At 39.3% G+C, this 12,279-nt stretch overlaps 2 protein-coding genes across 4 annotated transcripts; both read left to right on the top strand.

Moving 5' to 3' along the window:
• Positions 1–1,141: 1,141 nt before the first annotated feature.
• On the top strand, positions 1,142–4,140 carry LOC120110243 (phosphatidylinositol 4-phosphate 5-kinase 6-like). 3 transcript variants are annotated; one of them, XM_039124677.1, is made up of 2 exons: positions 1,142–2,764; positions 3,764–4,140. In XM_039124677.1, exons 1-2 carry the CDS (start codon positions 1,419–1,421, stop codon positions 3,948–3,950), a joined length of 1,533 nt encoding a protein of 510 aa, XP_038980605.1. In that variant the 5' UTR covers positions 1,142–1,418; the 3' UTR covers positions 3,951–4,140. The 3 variants fall into 3 exon arrangements, with proteins under 3 accessions (XP_038980605.1, XP_038980606.1, XP_038980607.1); XM_039124678.1 differs by having other exon boundaries at positions 3,783–4,140; XM_039124679.1 differs by having other exon boundaries at positions 3,792–4,140.
• Positions 4,141–5,551: 1,411 nt separating this feature from the next.
• On the top strand, positions 5,552–11,963 carry LOC120110244 (ABC transporter A family member 1-like). The gene is made up of 5 exons (XM_039124680.1): positions 5,552–5,632; positions 5,714–5,898; positions 7,454–7,508; positions 7,592–7,663; positions 11,540–11,963. Exons 1-5 carry the CDS (start codon positions 5,585–5,587, stop codon positions 11,918–11,920), a joined length of 741 nt encoding a protein of 246 aa, XP_038980608.1. The 5' UTR covers positions 5,552–5,584; the 3' UTR covers positions 11,921–11,963.
• The last annotated feature ends 316 nt before the right edge of the window (positions 11,964–12,279 follow it).

Consider the following 12,279-nt stretch of genomic DNA (forward strand, 5'->3'; position numbering starts at 1 on the left):
AATATGCATCATCAATCATGAAATACCTGTTTTATTCGAAAGTGATATATCCTATATCATTAAATAGAATTTTTTATTCAATAGTGATTTTATATATGTTATCTTCTATTTCTCGTTAATCCAAGTTCGACAACGGTTAACATTCTGAATTTTTTGGACTAGTCACGGCAAATATGCTCATGGCGGTTCATCTCTTTAAGTGCGCATGGAAAGTTAGGCACTCTTTGTTTGGATGCACTCACAGTAATTTCTTAATTGGCAAAGATTATTTAATCTTTTGGCCTGAATCTCTGCCTCTTCCTGCCGGGGAGTGGGCATTTTGCACACGACAACGTGATATATATATGAATCTATACTCGTAGCTCATAGGTATAATAACAAGTTAACATGCAAATAACTTTACATATACATTATCACTGTCCTTGACATAGATGGTCGATTCCGACGAAGCTTTATTAGGAAAATCGTGGTGAAGAATTTCGGTATCGGTGTAAGGATCCATACGGGTGTGTGTTTAATCCTACGTCGATTATTTGCTAAATAGATTTTGGGTACTTATATAGGATCAAAAAATCTAACTAATACTTTCCAACTAGCTATTTTGGATATTGTCTTGAGTCGTAACAAATAGCATAAGAATGGATCCGATCCATAACCTATATAGAGTAGGGCACATTGCAGCATGGATCAATTGAGGCTAGCCACGGATGGATTATAATGCTTATGGTTAGATTTGAATGGATTTGAATTTTTAGTGTGCCGGATTAAAAAAAAATTAAATAATAATTTTTGGCTAGCTATTTTGTCACCGGCTAATTTAATTATGAGTGGAGACTGCCCTCGCTCTTTCTTAATGGGAATTTAGATTATGGAATTCATCTCTCATTTCAGGTTTTTGGTGAGCCCGGCCTCTATTTCCACGGTGGACCAAGCAATTCCCCGGCATCCCGAGTATCAAGAGACATCTGGGATTCTCAAGATGTCCGTTATATAATTTAAACCTATGAAGCCTCGTTGTTCTCAGCGAACGCTACGACTCTGTGCCCCGCTGTCCACAACTCCACCCCCATTATCCCTAAAATAAGAAGAGAATAACGCCTCGTATTTGTGTAAGAAGAGGAGGAGGAGGAGGAGGAGGAAGAGGCCTGGGGCTAGAAAGAAGGGGATGTCTCCGTTGTTCCTCCCTCCAGGTGTTGGGTTTCCCATCCTTCGTCGGAGCCCCATCCGGAACCCAGCCCGAAAAAGATGGGGACTCATCAGAATCCCCTTCCTCCCTCGTTGCAATCTCCATCTGGAGAAAACAACATCTCGAACAAAAACAAAGCAAACGACAGGATCCAAAAGAAGAACACCAAATCTAAAGTACCTGGATATATCGATCCGCATTCTCCTCCTCCCCATTTGCCGGGCTCTCAGAAATGATACGCCGAGCATTGGTGTTGGTGAAAGAAAGACGTGGGAAGAAAAGAAGGGAGAGTAGAATGTTCAAAGATATCCAACGCATCAAGGCGTGGGAGTCCACCGTCCGGAGGACGCACCAGAAGCATCAGCCGTCGGCGCGGCGGCGCAGCCTCGTCCTCCCCCCCGTGTCGGCCTCCCCCACCGCCGCCGACGTCGACGACGCCGATGATCTCGATGACGCCACCCTCCACCACGCCGAGCGCCTCCTCCCCAACGGGGACTTCTACACCGGCCAGTGGCACAACAACCTCCCCCACGGCACCGGCAAGTACCTATGGACCGACGGCTGCATGTACGAAGGCGAATGGCGCCACGGCAAGACCATGGGGAAAGGCAAGTTCAGCTGGCCCTCCGGCGCCACCTACGAAGGCGAGTTCAAGTCCGGCTTCATGGATGGCTTCGGCACCTACACCGGCTCCCTTGGGGACACCTACCGCGGCTCCTGGTCCATGAATCTCAAGCACGGCCAGGGCAAGAAGTCCTACGCCAACGGCGACTACTACGACGGCGAGTGGCGCTCCGGCCTCCAGGACGGCCACGGTCGCTATACTTGGAAGAATGGCAACGAGTACGTCGGCGAGTGGCGCGCCGGCGTCATCCACGGCCGCGGCACCCTCGTCTGGGTCAACGGCAACCGCTACGACGGCGGGTGGGAGGACGGCTTCCCGAAAGGCAACGGAAGCTTCCGCTGGGCCGACGGCAGCCTCTACGTTGGGTACTGGAGTGAGGAGAACGACGGCATCCAGCAGAAGGGCGTTTACTACCCGTCGCCCGCCGCCACTTCGCCGACGGCTCGGGATCCTCATGCTGCGTTTGCGGCCGACCTCGGCGATTGCAAGGTTTGCCCGGGCGAGACGGTGTCGATTCTCCCGTCGCAGAAGACGCCGAACTGGTTGGGAATGGAGGAGAATTTCCTACAGAAGCAGGCCGTATGGAGGCAGTCCAAGTCGAACGACGGCCGGCCGAGAAGGCGGGCGTCGGCCGACACGGCCGGGACCGGTGAGACGCCCAAGAGGACTAATGGGCACAACAATAGCATCATCGGCGCTGCCGGCAGTTGGGAGGCGGATGGGGATTACAATTGTGATGCAGAGGAAGGTAGTGTGGCCAGGGGGAGAGGGGCGTCCAGCGACGGGGCTAATGACTTCATGGGAGGGCTTAGCCTGGAGGAAACGGAGTCGACGGGAACGGGGAGGTGGTTGCCAATAAAGTGGCCGCCACCGGAGGTGAAGAAGCAGGGGGAGACTATCTCCAAGGGGCCCAAGAATTATGACCTCATGCTCAATCTCCAGCTTGGGATCAGGTATCCTGCTTTCTCTGCTGTAATCTCTGGCTTCTATGGAGGTTTTGGTTGTGGCCCCAGCAAATGATGCATGGAAAGAGAAATATAAATGCTCTGCTAACTAATTAACTCCTATTGATCTCTAGTTTTGTTTATATTGGGAAATTATCTTTTTGCAAAATGGTGGCTTACGCCACCAATTGTTTCATTAGGTATAAAATGATTGCATGGAAAAACAGGGTAGGGCCCCCTCAACACACCACAATGATGGATGACTTCATGGTTGCAGGCCTCATTCAGCCCTAAACCCACAAATAAGACACAGAAAATGAGACAGCTAAACAATATAGAACAAGACAGTCCTAGATAACACTTCTTCGTTTCATTGTGAATTTTTGAAAAATATGATATATCTTTACCATTTTCATATTTTTGTCATCCTTTCCTTTAGTCTGCATCTAGTTTTAGGTTATGTCTTTTTATAGACAACGACTGATTTTTTAGTTTGTGTGATCTGGGAAGAATGGATCTGACGGTTGTTCAAGTTATGAATCCACAAAACTGGAAAACAAAAATCATGTATCAAGAGTTGGATTATGGCTTTATAGACCCACTGTTTTACAACCATGGTAAAGTCTATGGTACTCGGATTCCATAGACTCCTATGTCCATGTCCATGCAACAACAGATCCATGCATCCGGCATCTACACTTGGATTCCTTTTTTTTTTTTTTGAGAAAAACATTGGGACAGATCACCACACATTTTATAAGAGTAACGCTTGGAGTCTTATGTAAATGTGGATTGGTCTTCCATGTGATATTCTTCATGCACATAATGATTTTAAAAATATAAAAAGAATATAAACTTGCAATGTTAGTGGGTAGTGGGAAGGTTCAGTAAGCATGCCATGCATTACTATACCTATCTGTCATGTTTAGTATTTGCAAAAATAATAGATTTTCTTCCCTTCAATTTCTTCTCTTTAACTGAGAACTCCTCTGCATAATCTATGTTAAGAGTCCTTTCTTTTGGTGAGGATTTGGAGGTTGGGGTGGAGGTCACGGCGATGCCATGCTCCCACGAGTTCCATCGGACGTGCCTCGGCAAATGGTTGGAGAAGAGCCACCTCTGCCCTTTGTGCCGCTTTCCCATGCCGACTGTGGGCTCACGAGTTCCTCATCGAGCGACTGGAGTTGGACAATAGACACATATGTTGTTCATGATTCATGTTTGATTTGGTGCGTTATGGGTGTAATTGATGCATCCTGCTTTGTATATTGAGTTTTGATACTGTAAAGATGTATTATTTTTCTCATTTAATTGATTGGAAATCAACATTATCTATACTGTGTCTATTCTGCTCTTCAATAGTGTTGAATTTTGATAATCTTGGATAGGTTTGTTTATGATGCCCAATATTTATACTCTTTCTGTTCTATTATTTACTTATAATTCATTGAAGTGATTAATATATATTAAATTCATGCCAAATTAGACGGCTCTGTCGCCCCTGCTGGGAGTGTTATTTTGAAAATCAAGTGATAATTTCCATGGAAGAGATGCCTATCTTGCAAGAGATATATAGGTTCATCCCAGGCTCCTCCGTAGCTTTATAAATAGCGGCAAAGTCCTTGGTCATGTTCCTTTTCTTATAAATCTTTGAAGAAAAAAAGTAAAAGGTTAAATTTACTAGAACTTTAGAAAGAAACCGAGAGCGTTCATCCTTGCTAAGATATCATATATCTAACACTTATCCCGAGTTTCTAGGAAAATTACTATTTATCCATTGAAAAAGGTAAAAAAAAGCTATTGTTATTGTACATTGAATTAATTAATTATTTTAACCTGTTCCTCAAATTGCTTATGAGTATGTCTTGGCAATGGATCTCGCATGAAGAGTTACGTGGGTCTTAATGTGTAAACTACCTGGAAGATGCTTTTGTATACATTTTTTTTTGATTCTTGATCCCTGTCAGTCCTTCTTCTAGTTCTGCAAATGCTAAAACTGACTGCTCGGATGATTCTATAAGTTCTTTTACAATAAACTAACTTGTATCTCGACAAATGCTTGATTTCCTAGTGTACTTGCTTCAATTGTTTGTTGAATGATCCACTGTTCAAAATCAAACAGTGATTTATGAAAAAAAATTAGAGCTAATATATAGTTGATTCCACACCTCTTAGTTTGAATGCCCAAATTTCTGCATGTCCTTTTCTTGGGTCTACTAATTCCAATAAAAATTTCCAATTCCTTCTTTTCAAGCATCAGCCAAACACTCTTTATGACAAACTTCAGTTTAGAGAGATTAAGACATTATTGGTTGTTATGATTCTTAAAGTCTTTAGATGGCTAACATCTCCAGCAAGGGAGTTGCCTCCTACCATGCATATCTCTCCAGTCCATGTTCGCACTACTTCGAGAGTGTTGTCACGATAAGGAAAAAAGACTGTTAGCTGTTAGTAGTTATGTGCTTGTTGATTGTCAAGAGTATAGTCATTGTCATACATGTCCAAATATACATAAGTCAAGAAACGAGCATCATAACATGAACTGAAGGTATTAATCGGTACTTCATAATTTTCCATCCTTTTCATTTCTTTAGTCCATTGCCTTTTCAGGTTACCAACCGGGAAACAACTAATGTACTCACGCTTAACAAACAATATTCAATTTTCATGCATTGGTATTGTGGAAAAAGAATAATGGTTATAATTAATCAACCATGACATTATGAAATTTTATGAAACAAACCTAGATGTTTTCGTCACTAATTGGATTGAGATCAGGTGGGTTTGGCGGACAAAGTTGACACAATTGTAGGTGCACTTTCTGGGGGAATGAAGAGGAAATTATCCCTTGGTATTGCTCTTATTGGAAATAGCAAGGTGCAGTAAAGATAAAATAATTGCTTTCCATATTGTTCTTCATGTTACTTCATAAATGTAAAATTTGTTCTCAATTCACAGGTTATCATCCTTGATGAACCAACCAGTGGTATGGATCCATACTCAATGCATTCAACATGGCAGTTGATAAAGAAGATCAAGAAGGGAAGGATAATATTATTGACAACACATTCCATGGATGAAGCCAACGTTCTAGGTGATCGAATAGCTATCATGGCAAATGGTCATTTGAGATGCTGTGGAAGGTCTCACCTGTTCAAACTTTTGATGTTTAATCAGCATATATATTTATATAATTGCAATAAGATATGCTCTTCATCTAATATTCTAATTATTATATAATTGATTTTTTTTTGGCCTTTCGGTAAATAAATTCATGGAATATTGACTTATGGGGAAGTTTTTTTATATATGTTTTTATTCTCAAATAGACATCTGACAGTTGCATCTAGGTTCAATTTCATCATGATTCCTTTTGTTTTGATAGTTGAAAAGCCTCAAAAGATTGCTGATCCACGTTATATGGAACTTACTATATCTCTGCCAGATATTTGTAATTTTGTATCTGTCAATGGGTACTCAAATTCTTACTGAAAGATTATGTAGTAAGTTACTGTCAACAACTTTATCAAGAACTACTAAGCTTTTCCTTTAAAGAAGATAGCATTGAGGTATTATATTCAACCAGTTTGGTAGATACCTAGAATCTTGGAAAAAAATTAAAATGGAGATGGTCAGAAGCAGATGGTTTTGCTGGAGATTTTGTGCAAGGCTAAGGAAGAAGAACTAATGGATGGCTTTGATGAGGATGTTCTTGGTTGTACCCTGAGTTATTACAATATAGTGCATCCTAATTATCTACATCCGCTGTCTATTCATTCACCTCTTTATGCTTGAGATCAAAGAGAGATTAATGGATTTAGAATAGTTAGGCTAAAGAAAAAGTGAACTCACTAAGACATACTTAATGTACTCTGTAATAGATATTCTGTTATTTTTCTGGTTTGCCTGCACAAAGTTACTAGCATGACTGCACACTTAGTATGCTGGGACCTTGTTTCTTGGGGTTTAGACTGAGGTTCCTCTTCTTCCATTCATTTATACTGAGAGCCTGATCCTATTGTAGGCAAAGCATCTTCACATTGTTGTGGACCACCACGATCTAAGTAGTCTTTGAGTTACTCCTGTTTGTTATGTCGATGATGTGTCATCCTATGCAGTATGCACCAATGTTTGCTTCCTCCATTGTATATGACCAGACCATCATAGTAATACACATCCCAAAGTCTTATTCTTAACCCAATTTACTTTAACTTATCCATTGGACTCTAATTTTAACTTTAGTATCTGAACTACATCTTCTCCTTAGCATCCTTATCATATTTTACTTACCATGTATTGTCCACTTCTTTATTTCTCAACATTGTGATCCATTCAGCATGAAAGGTCTAATTCCCTCAACTATCCCATAGTTTTGCCTTCCCACCATATAGAACCTATATTGAGTTATCCAGTGATACTGATTTCGATGGTGTATCTTTATCTTGGTTGCATCCTTCCAACTTACTCTTATCCGTGTGTTGAATGTAGTTAATGTCTTTATTTTGTAATTTGGTGGGTGTACCACCTTATGTGAACAAGGATCTAGGTCAAATCTTACTTTCAAGAGGTAATGCAAGCAATAACATTCAGAAATTTTAATACATAGCAATTACCAAGCTCCTTATATTCTACACAACATTTTTTTGGGTTTGTGCCTTTAACTACCTTCTTAGCTGTATAATTTCTTTTTCTTGGCAGCTCCCTTTACTTAAAGCATAAATACGGGGTTGGTTACACCCTTACAATGGTGAAGGTTTGTTTCTTAGCTTATCTTTCAGTTTTTTAATATAAATTTAACTCTTGTTTACTATCTAATATTCATAATATTCTATTTAGGCTGCACATGGTGTCTCTGTGGCTGCGGACATTGTTCATCGTCATGTTCCAACTGCTACATGCTTATCTGATGTACTTCTCTTTCACTGATCCGTTTTTGGTCTTTAGCAGATATCTCTTGCCGATCTTCTTCTTGCTTTTACGAAATAACTATGGACATTAGGAGCATCTTGATTGAAACTGTTGTTTCCAACTTTCCATGATTCATAGAGTATCAATGATTTATTTCTTTTATTTGGATTGCTCTTGTTGTGGCTATATATTTATTTTAGAATGTAAAAAATTTGTTCCTAGTATGCTTTAGAATTATCCATGTTTCACTGTATGTGTTGTGAACAGAAATACGGATCACTATGTACATGCTCTTATGAAACTAAAATATCAATTAAATGACAGCATCCATGCAGTACTACAACTTTCTCTAATTTGAATGGTTCATGCATTATCTTTTGCCTAGTTGATGACTTGAAACAACTGCATATTCTTTATCATAATGCTGCAGTTGTTTTGCATGGTTTATTGCCACTTGAAGTGTAACAGAATGTTGTATGTTTTTCGGACATGCTCTGGAGCTTTAGAGGATATTCAAAATCCAAATATTGAGTCTGAAGCTGCACTGATACTTTAAAATACTTAATTAAGTAATTCAATTCTCTTTTTCAAGGAGAGTTGGTCAGAAATAGTGACAGTGGACACCGTAGGGAACCTCAAAATGCCACTGCTGATATCCGGAATCAACTGCAGCAAAAATATGAAATATGAATTTCGATTGTGTTCTGTTGTTTGCAAAGTAATGTTTGAGGATCACTCTTCATGAAAATAAAACTCACAACCAGGGTATGCCGTACCGGCCCGTACCGGCCACGGGCCGATACGAACCGGTCCGGACAGGGACCGGTACCGGATCAGCGTGGGATCCGGTACTGGGAGCTTGTCATTGAAAAACTGGCCGGTACAACTGCCGTACCGGTACATGACCGGTACGGACCGATACGGGACCGGTACGTACCGGTCCGAGCCGGTACCGGTACGCCAACCGGTACCGGTATGCCAACCTTGTTCATAATAAATATCTAAGTGACACTCCTTTATAAACGTTTTGACAAGTGGTTTTTTCTAATCAACTGTGAACACTATTTGCGAACTGCTTAAAATAACTTTAACACGCCAAATAGTTGTGACTGATATTTGCAAGCTCACCTTTAACACTCATGATTGAAGGGCCCAAACATTGTTATCAAGATTGGGATTGAGTGATAAACCCTAAAGGGGGCTAGATTGGATGGGATCATAACTCCTAAGAGTTTTTCGATTTCTTTCAGATTTTTTTTTTAAATATAAGGAAATATGAGATCTGAGTCAACTGTAAATAGATGAATGGTGAACAGAAACCCTTACATTTCAAAAAGTCTAGTTTCGACTAATATAGGCGCATAGCATGTCTTATGGAACAATACTTTGTTTGGTTATTCAAGAAATTTATATATTATCAATCAATTTAACAATAGTTTTACATAGAATGTTTTAGAAAAACAAGGACGAGACTTTAATGTGTGGCTGTAAAAATACAAAAAAAATCTTTTTTTTTATCAACTCTATGAGCTTCAATAATAGACTTTCTAATTTTATCACCCAAGACTTATTGTTGGCAAATAGTTTGAGAGCCCCAAAGTTATGGTAATTACTGAAAACTGATCCATTCTTGATTTTAATTAGCATAATCAAGTTAGATCCTCTGATCCAAAGAGGATCATATAGTACGTCATATGGATCTAAATCTTGTGTTCCTACATTGATCCTGATCCAAGGATGGGATCGGATCATCTAGGGGCATTTTGGTCCAGATCGTAAGATCTGGATCATGAATTGTAAGATTTTAACAACAATGGGACCAAATAGAAAAGGATTCTTCAAACAAATTCTTCTCGTTGAGGCATCACATGAAAAGACTGAAACCCTGTTATACCACTTGATGCATTCATTTTCTTAATAATAATAACTTGATGAAAACAAGAAAACCTCTCTGGTTGCAGTTATTCATCTTGATGAAGCACCATTGGTCATGACAACCTTTTACCTTTAGCATCCTCTGCATAAAGGCATTGGTCCTGCATATCCTCTATTATGTGTTTGATAGGCTCTTAAACAATAATAACTAATGTTGAAGCTGGTTCCTGTCAGTCCTTCTGAAGTTGCTTGAAGTCTTAAGTTATTGTGGCTTGAAGAATTGATAGAGGGAACTTGTTAACCTGATCAAGCTTTTGAGCAATCTCCCTGTCCAGTTTGCTTCAAACTCAGCCCTCCTTTGCAACTCTGGTTTGATAGTTGGCTTGTTAAGAAAAACTCCTATAACCATGGCATACAAATTGAAGTCTATGATTTAAACTTTTCATTTTGATTGCATGTGACGGTTATGCACTAAGGACACTTGATGTCAAGATGACCACACCCAAAGCCCTTATCAATTGTATTTTGAGCAGAAACAGATGAAACAGAAAATGAGAAAGAGGTAAAAGATGGGATATTTACTTTAGACAGTTTGAAACCTTCAAAAACATTTAGAGTTTAGGTCAATTTTATTAAATCGGTCAATTGAATATATGTTCTTTAGGCACTATAAATACATTGACTCCATGGATAATTGTCCTACAAGAATAAGGAAAATCAATATAGAAAAGATACTCACAATTTCCAAAGCCACCGAGGACGAGAAAAATAGGAAGCATGAGGTAGCCAATTCCCATTGGATCTGGACTCCTTATACTAAAATAAATTCCCTAATTCGATTTAAGTCTTCTAACAATATGATAATTTAAAAAACCTAAAGAAAGGAACCAAAGAAGGAAAAGATGAGGAGCAAAGGGACTAGTTAGAGGGATGAAAGAGACCAAAGCTGGCCAAGATGTTTCTTTGAAACAAAATAACTCCAAATTCTTCACAGAATCACAGTTCATCTTTCTAGATAGACCATTGACTCAAGACTTTCAAACATGATTTCAAAAAGCATTCTTAATCAATCTGCAGTTCTGCTACATCCAAAGTTTTTCAAATAACAACCAAATAAAAGGAAAGGAGAGATACATGAGTTATGACTCCTCTCATTTAATACTAGGAGATCAAAGAATCTCTTTTGCTGGACTATGTCTCAGTCATTAAGTATATCAAATGCTCCAATAATATTCCATGATGCTTGCAGCAGTTGAACTAGGTGCTCAAAAGAGCTCCAATATCGTATGTCATGTGAGATGTATTTGGGCACCATATATAGTTTGCAAAATGTAATTAAATAAGGCCTATCACTAAAGGAGGTTTTTAATTATATTTCCATTACTTCAACAGTTGTGCTAATTGATACTAATAAAGGGATTATTTTTAGGTCAGTATGTAGCAAGGCGCCATTCTTTGTTTTCCTCACAAACCTTTCTCTCTTCTGTTTCATTTTCTTCTGATTTCAGTTATTGAGGTTTCATTTATTGTACCTGCAATGATCAAGAAGAATAACCTGTAAGGCATGATGAATGATTTGAAGTTGAAGACAAGATTATCTGCATCTTTTTTTTGGGTTAGAGAAAAGCACACACTTCGCTGACCTAGGTGTAGATAAAGACATGAAATACAAGGAAAAAGATAACCAAGGTTTTACATTTATGGCCAATTTATTTACTTGACATGAAATTAATTCCACGAGTACTAAAGCAACTTTGCTGTCCTTGCATCTAAATCATGTTTATTTCAATGATCTATGTGGGGAATATGGTTTTAGATAGTTTTTAATCTTTTTAATAATCTGCCTTTCATTGCAGGCTTGTTGTTCATTTTATCTTGTAAAGCCTGGATAACCACTTTTACTAAAGTTAACCTACTATTTTCTTGCTCCTATTTTTCTGTTGTTCATTCAATTATTCTTTATTGCTGAAACTTTTTGCATTTCATTTTCTGCTTCTTTAGGTAGGTACAGAAATTTCCTTCAGACTTCCTCTTACATCATCTTCTTCCTTTGAGAACATGTTTCGAGAAATTGACAGTTGCATAAGACGACCACATCTAAGCTCTGAAAAATGTCACTCCAGTTACAGTGAGGGAAATTTTGGCATTGAGAGTTATGGTATCTCTGTCACAACCTTGGAAGAGGTGTTCTTGAGAGTTTCAGGGCAGAACTTTGATGAAAATGATAAAAGTGTATATTATGCATCTCATACTGGATCTGATACAGTGGTTTCTGAAGCTTCCCACGGTACACTGATAAAACCAACAAACTCAAAACTACCTTTTAGGTTCAAATGTTCTTCATATGGATTTGTTATACTCTGGGAAGCACCTGCAGATTAATATTTTCCACAGTTTGTAGTTTCATAGCATTTGTTACAGTTAAGTTTTGTAGCTGTGGTTTGGTTACGAGGTCTACATTTTGGGAACATTGCAAGGCTCTTTTCATAAAAAGGGCAATATCTGCTCGGAGAGATCGAAGGACAATTGTTTTCCAGCTGTATTTTTGCTGTTTGGTTTGCTGTTTTTGAAACTTAAGTCACATCCTGATCAGTATTCTATGACTTTGACAACAACATAGTTCAATCCTTTGCTACGAGGAGGTGGTGGAGGACCTATTCCGTTCATGAGTTCCATCGCACGTGCCTCAGCAAGTGATTGGAGCAGAGCCACTTCTGCCCTTTGTGCCGCTTCCCCATGCC

Source organism: Phoenix dactylifera, chromosome 3 (assembly GCF_009389715.1).
Source record: "Phoenix dactylifera cultivar Barhee BC4 chromosome 3, palm_55x_up_171113_PBpolish2nd_filt_p, whole genome shotgun sequence".
Taxonomy (NCBI): domain Eukaryota; kingdom Viridiplantae; phylum Streptophyta; class Magnoliopsida; order Arecales; family Arecaceae; genus Phoenix; species Phoenix dactylifera.